This window comes from Henckelia pumila, chromosome 4 (genome assembly GCF_033568475.1).
Source record: "Henckelia pumila isolate YLH828 chromosome 4, ASM3356847v2, whole genome shotgun sequence".
Lineage (NCBI taxonomy): Eukaryota > Viridiplantae > Streptophyta > Magnoliopsida > Lamiales > Gesneriaceae > Henckelia > Henckelia pumila.
In genome coordinates, this window is record NC_133123.1 from 104,100,254 (window position 1) to 104,107,415 (window position 7,162).

Here is a 7,162-nt window from a genome sequence, read left to right on the forward strand (position 1 = left end):
GGTAAATCGAGAGTCGTTCGAGATTCGATAACTATGCAACGCATCTTGAAGATCAAATAGTGACATCGCATGTGCTACTAAGAAACCATTTCTTAAAACACATCATGTACTCTGGCCAGAGATTCGTCACACTAATATCTCCTCAGATTGCATAGGATATCCACACTCGCAAGTATGTGGTGAATCCTTAACAACAAAGCATCGACTCCTATATGTGTTGTAACTGTACCCAATCCCGACACCTGATGACCCCAATAGAGTCGGTAAACGAGTCAAAGCACAGTACTAGAATATAGAGTCTCAATGATGTTTCAAGTAGTAAGGACTAATGATGTACAACCAAAACCGCGGACTTTATCCACTCGATATGTGATAACCACTTGGAAAGTTCGGATAGGGTAATTCGATCATTCATCATATGAATATCCATTTTCATGCTTCGAACATCTCTATGTTCCCTACCAATGAAACGTGGTACTCTGCATCGCAAATGCTAGTCTCAAACTCGAGCGATCCTTATCCTTATTATCGGACGGCTCAATCGACTAGGAACTGTTTAGAATATACAGTGACTATAAGATGTGTTTCATGATAGACATCCCCATGTTCTACCACATCTTACATACACTATAGTATATCCAAGGTCTTTATCAAAACAACAATAGTATATCACAATATAACAATATGAAGAAAGATAAAGTCATTGCCATTAATAAAAGTGTAAATTATATTAAACAAAAGATTGTTTATACAAAGAGTCATCAAAGCCCTTAGCCACAAGTTGGCTCACCGGGCACCCACTCTTTTATTAAGCACCTCCATTAGTTTGTCCTCCATCTCACCTGTCAAAGAAGAAGATATTATGACAGGTAACTTATCGTTCTCACCTAAAAACATGTATTTAAGATGAATGGGTAATGGTTTCAATTCCACAGTAGGTGGTTCCTCAATGCTTGGTTTCTGAAGAACTAAATCCTTCCGGTCACCAAGGTCTTCAAGTCTAAGCTTTCCACCTCTTCTCCATGACTGATTGTCATTCAAGTATGCGGTCATCTCTTCTACTCCGTCACTGAGGTCGCCCAACTGTTCAGATACAAGTGCAGCCTCTAACGGTTCCTGAAAATTATCCTGCACATAATCAAATAAGAGTGAGTCTACTACATCTAACTGAAAACATTCTTCATTATTCTGAGAAAATTTCAAGGCATTAAAAACGTCAAAAGAAATTTTCTCCTCTCCCACTCTCAACAACAGCTCTCCCTTCTGGATATCTATAAGTGCTTTTCCTGTTTCCAGATAAGGTCTTCCCAAGATGAGTGGCATGTCTAGATCTTCTTCCATATCTAACACCACGAAGTCCACGGGGAAGATGAATTTGTCCACTTTCACAAGAACGTCCTTGATAATCCCCCGTGGATATTTGATGGACCTGTCCGCCAGTTGTAAAGACATTCTGGTGGACTTTGGTTCTCCCAAGCTCAGTTTCCTAAAAACAGAGTAAGGCATTAAATTTATACTTGCACCCAAATCACACAAAGCCTTATGAAACTGAACATCATTAATTACACAAGGGATAGAGAAACTCCCTGGATCCTTTTTCTTTTGTGGGATTTTGTTCTGCACCAGTGCCGAGCAATTTTCTGTCAGACTTATCATTGCATGCTCCTCCAATTTCCTCTTGTTAGAGAGGATTTCCTTCAAGAATTTTGCATAGCTTGGCATTTGCATCAGTGCATCGGCGAAGGGTATATTGATGTTCAATTTCTTGAACACTTCTAAAAATTTACCAAACTGAGAGTCTAGCTTGGACTTCTTAAGAGCTGCAGGAAAAGGTGGTGGCACAACAATTTTTGATTGTCAAGTGGGTGGGGGTGTTGAGATAGATGACTTACCTGAAGTTTTTTTTGATGTACCCGTTTCGGGCTTTTTCTCGCTTTTTTGTTCAGGCTCGACCGTCTTTCCACTCCTTAATTCAATTGCTTTCACATGTTCCTTCGGATTCTTCTCAGTGTCGCTCGGCAAAGTACCCTGATATCTGCTGGAAATTGATTTGGCCAATTGACCTATTTGATTCTCCAGATTTTTGATCGATGCATCTTGATTCTGCATACGGGTTTCAGTAGATGATATAAATTTCTGCATCATCTGCTCCAAGCTTGATTTCTCCTCTTGAGGATGCCTGCTGTAATTCTGATTTCCATACGGCTTATTATTCTGTCCACCCCATGAAAAATTCGGATGTTGTCTCCACCCTGGATTGTATGAATTCGAAAATGGGTCATTCCTGGGGCGATTCTGATTTCCCATGTGGCTTGCCATAACTCCCTCCGGTTGAGAGAATGTTTGACAGTCTTTCGTGAAATGCTCTGCACCGCATTTTTCACACCATACTTCTTGCACTCGCATTGCCGAATGTCCTACACTCAGTTCCTCGATCCTTTTGTTCATGACTTCAAGTTGAGCAGCCACAGATGTGAATGCTTCAACTTGATGAATTCCAGTTGATTTCCGGGCCCCACTCCTTTCAGATTGAGGATGATAGCTACTGGTTGCCATTTCCTCGATTAATTCATAACCATCCTCCGACGACTTTCGCAGTAAATTCCCACCTGCAGCTGCATCTAACATGGTACGATTTAAATGAGAAAGTCCATAGTAAAAAGTTTGTACCACAAGACCGTCTGGTAATTGGTGGTGTGGACATGTCCTCAGTAGATCCTTGTAGCGTTCCCATGCTTCATAAAATGTTTCCTGTTCACCTTGGGAAAAAGTTTTGATGTCTGCTCTCAGCTTCATTGACTTTGATGGTGGGAAGTATTTGGTGAGGAAAGCTTTATCCAGATCATCCCAAGTTATGATGGAACCTGCAGGTAAATTCGTTAGCCATGCTTTCGCCTTGTCTCGTAGTGAAAAAGGGAATAAACGCAAACGAATAGCGTCATCTGAAACTCCCTGTATCTTGAATGTATCACAAATATCTAAAAAATTTGTGAGATGCACATAGGGTTCATCAATGACACTTCCACCAAATTGAAGCGTGTTCTGAACCATTTGAAGAATCGCCGGCTTTATCTCAAAGTGATTCGCTGCTACAGTTGGTCGGATAATGCTTGGTCGAGCACCTTCAATATTTGGTAAGGCAAGATCCATCATGGATCTGTAAACTGGTGGTTCTTGTTCGTGTTCTCCTTCCATTTCTTGCTGCTATTGCCTTCTTCTTCTGTGAAAGTTCTGTCGATTTCTGGATCAAAAGGCAATAGTCCTTCAGGTGAGGGTTGCATGTACTGCAAGAGGATCCTGCAGTCCACAGATGGAAAAGAATGATTAAAATTGCAATAGAGAAAAATCAAATCAAACAAATTAAATTCTATTTAGTCCCCGGCAACGGCGCCAAAAACTTGATCGAGCAAATACTACCACGAAAAATCAACGTAAATATATCTATCAATTAAGATCGAATAAATCGCAAGTGCACGATTCAAGTTATAATATAATATACTGAGTACGAGTATCGTCCTCAGGGACTAACGAAAATAATTTGTCTTTTCAATTTTTAACTACACAAAGTATCGAAAAAGTGATTTGTGAATTAACTAACATCTAAAATTAAAACTCAATATAAATTAACTTAAATTTCACAACCAAGCCAACAAATCTCAGAGTGAAGAATAACAATTCAAAATGATTTTGTTGGAATTTCGGTTCACCTTTTCCCTAATTGAACTGGACGATTGGAACTTAATTTATTTTTATAAATTTAACAGAAGTTCCTATAACATTGACACTCTCTCTCGAGGTGATGCCAAACTAATCAAATCAGTGAAATAATTCAATCTCTCTAATTATTTATCACGACTGATTGCTTTGCATTCTATGAATTCTACAACTTTCAACCTGGTGGTCTATGGCTATCAACATGTACTAAATACCATATCTCTATGCATATTTTAAGTCCATGGATTATATCATTCGTCCTAATTATAAACCTATCTCTCGACAGCAATTCATAATTTACGAATCTATGTTAAGGGTAGCTAATCATCAACATAGAAAGAAAAACATGATAAAATCAATTATAAACATAAATCAATTCCCAATACGTCCGGTGATTCAATCACACTACAGTGTTTCGGGATTAGGATCCCCTCGATTCCAACAAAATAATAGTTTAGCTACTAGAATTCATTACAAAAATTCAATCTCCAAGATGTTCAACATAAAAATTAAGAAGAAGAAGAAAAGGAAAAACTCCCAACGGAGAAGAGAAATCTCAAGCGTTCAGCCGCCGGTAGTCTCCTGATATGCGTCCCGTGTAACCCCCAAAAACTAAAGAAATAATTGTATTTATAGTTCCCCAGAATCCTCTCCGAAATAAACTCTCAAAATAATAAAAAAATAAAAAGTGTGCACCGCGCCCGAGCGGTAGAAATTGGCCGCTCGGGCGCCTCGAAACTCCTTGCGCTACTGTTTCAAAAATACGTGACCGCACCCGCGTGGTAGAATATGGCCGCTCGGGCGCCTCAAAATTCCTTGCGCTACTGTTTTTCTCAACCGTGTATGCGCCCGCGTGGTAGAATATGGCCGCCCGCGCGCCCTTCTTCTTTTCCAGAATTTTGCCTTTCTTCTTGTTCTATCTGCATGGCCTCTACTGTGCATCACCTTCCCACCAAGTATCCGCATTTCTTGGTGATTTCCTGCCATAAAAATAGATAAACCAGAGGAGTGAATACGAACATAATAAAACAATAAAAAGAACAAGAATGGAAAAGAACGGACAATAAGTAAACGAAACGAAAGCAAAACAAACACAAAACAAACAATAAAAACACATAAAAACGACTCCTATCAGCGATGCCCAGCCCTTACTCCGGGCGGTGGACCACCGCCCACCGCCTAGGCGGGTCTTGGCGGCGCCTTTTAAAACACTGCATGATATAATCGAGAGAAGAAGAAGCGGCACACAAACAACACAACCACACACAACTACGCATTCAAGGAGGCTTGAGACACAGATTTAAGACGTGGGAGCGAACGACAAGGGATAATCGAATCACAAGACAAAAAAAATTCATCTGGGGATGGAGAATCAACTTTACCATGCTATTTTTATTATCTACCTTGATTTATTATGAGATTTTTTAATATGCCTATGTGTTTAATTATTTTATTATAAGCTTATTGGTTGTTTCTAGAGATTGACGAATCTTGATTTGATTTTCATATTTTGAATATTATTTTGCCTACTATTATTTGTTCTTAACAATTTATTTGTGTATTCTTTTTTTGGTTGCCTTTCAATTTACTGGCCATATATTGAATGTTAAATTGTTTTGAAATCTGGCACTCGGGAGAGGGGATTTTGAATAGGATCATATGAAAACACAACCTATGAGTTTTGTAGAGTTCGGATGACCTGTAAGTTCCTTTGAGGTCATTGAAAGAGAACCATAGAGCTTGATTAAATTATTTTGTTGTTTGATTTCTGATTGGGATATTGAAATTGATATTAGAATAATAAAATTTACTTGCAACTCGGGAGAGGCAGTAAATAACACTTAAGAGTTCATGGCATATAAATTGGAATAAATTATATTATCAACTGATATGATTTACACGAATTAAAATTGAGTGAAATCTTGTATCTAGACCCGTCTCAGATCGTGTACCCAAAGCCATTCTTGAAATTCTGGTTCATTTAATTTATTTTTATTTTATTGCATTTAAAACTTTGATTTTATAAACAAAGTTGAGATTATTTTAATTACAAGATTTGGTGTGAATATAAATTTTAAATTCTCGTGGGAACGATCCTCTACTCATCACATATTAAAGCTTGACACTGTGCGCTTGGGAGCAAAAAATATGCAATAGTGTCAAATAGGGAGATCAAGTCCATTTTGAGAAAACAGTGAATCCAACTAGAAATGACTGGAGCTTGAGATTGGGTGATGCTTTGTGGGCCTAAAGAACCGCTACAAGACACCAATCGGATTTTCACCCTACAGGTTAGTTTTTGGGAAGCCTTGTCATCTTCTAGTGGAGTTGGAGCACATAGCATATTGGGCTATCAAGAATTTCAATATGAAGATGGATGAAAGTGGAGAGCATATGAAGTTGCAATTGCAAGAACTAGAGGAAATGCACAATGATGCCTATGAAAGTTCAAAGATCTACAAAGAAAAGACGAATGCCTTTCATGACAAGATGATTTCTAGGAAGAATTTACAGTTGGTCAAAAAGTCCTCTTTTACCATTCATGCCTTCAATTATTTCCAGGTAAGTTGCGTTCAAGATGGATTGGACCTTTAGTTGTTACTAATGTTTTAACTCATGGTGCAGTTGAAATTCAAAGTTTGGAAACTTCAAAGGTATTCAGGGTAAATGGCCATAGGCTGAAGCATTACTATGATGGTTTCCAAGTAGAGGAAGTGAAAGAAATAAACCTTGAGGATCCACAAAGCATGGAGTGAACTGAAGCATGGATTCGAGACGACGATAATAAAAAGAGGCGCTGCTTGGGAGGTAACCCAAGAGGAGTATTGTCATTTCATTTTTATTATTTATTTTTAGTGCATTTTATCTTACATTGAGGACAATGTAAGAATTTAAGTGTGGGGGAGAGATTAAGAATTAAAAATTAAAATTTTTTTAGAGCTCGTAGTTAGTGATGAATATAACTGTTGAGATTCACTAGCCCATGATGATACCTAATTGATGACATACATGCTTTTGAAAATAGATGATTTGCTAACCTTGGAACACTTTGATATCCAATGAAAATTAGACTTATATATGGTCGTTGAATATTTTAGAGCATGAATGTGTCATGGCTTGTGAAGTGTAAATGAAGTAGTAAAGGTCCTGTGAGCCTTGTGGTAGTCTTAAGTGGTCGCTAGTGCATGTCAGAACTTAACTACATATTCTTTGAGACGTGAGTTTAGACTGCGAGCAAACATGAAAGTGAGATAGACGATTTTTGATTCTTTTGAGCCTTTCAAGCCTACCATGTAAATAAAATTTATCCATAGTCCCCTTTGAGCTTAATTGAAAAGAATGGTGTATGCATGGCAAATTTTAGACCTCGTTCGACATTCTGTGGATAAACTATCAACCTCCCTAATGAGCCTAAATATGATATTTTAATCCACTCCTTTGAAGGGAG

At 38.2% G+C, this 7,162-nt stretch overlaps 1 protein-coding gene across 1 annotated transcript; it reads right to left on the reverse strand.

Annotated features, from left to right (window-relative positions):
• Window positions 1–786: 786 nt before the first annotated feature.
• Window positions 787–3,195, reverse strand: LOC140861480 (uncharacterized). Its single transcript, XM_073264504.1, has 3 exons — window positions 1,893–3,195; window positions 1,624–1,820; window positions 787–1,548 (listed from the first exon to the last, which is right to left on the reverse strand). The coding sequence occupies exons 1-3, from the start codon at window positions 3,193–3,195 to the stop codon at window positions 787–789; spliced, it is 2,262 nt and encodes a 753-aa protein (XP_073120605.1).
• Between the last annotated feature and the right edge of the window lie 3,967 nt (window positions 3,196–7,162).

What these genes read in the sequence shown, in the direction of transcription:
- LOC140861480 (XM_073264504.1), bottom strand. Translation starts at nt 3,195, where the DNA reads ATGGAAGGAGAACACGAACAAGAACCACCAGTTTACAGATCCATGATG. An exon ending in TACATCAAAAAAAACTTCAG is followed by an intron (nt 1,821 to 1,892) that starts GTAAGTCATCTA and finishes CTTTTCCTGCAG; the next exon opens with CTCTTAAGAAGTCCAAGCTA. An exon ending in CAGAAAATTGCTCGGCACTG is followed by an intron (nt 1,549 to 1,623) that starts GTGCAGAACAAA and finishes AATGATGTTCAG; the next exon opens with TTTCATAAGGCTTTGTGTGA.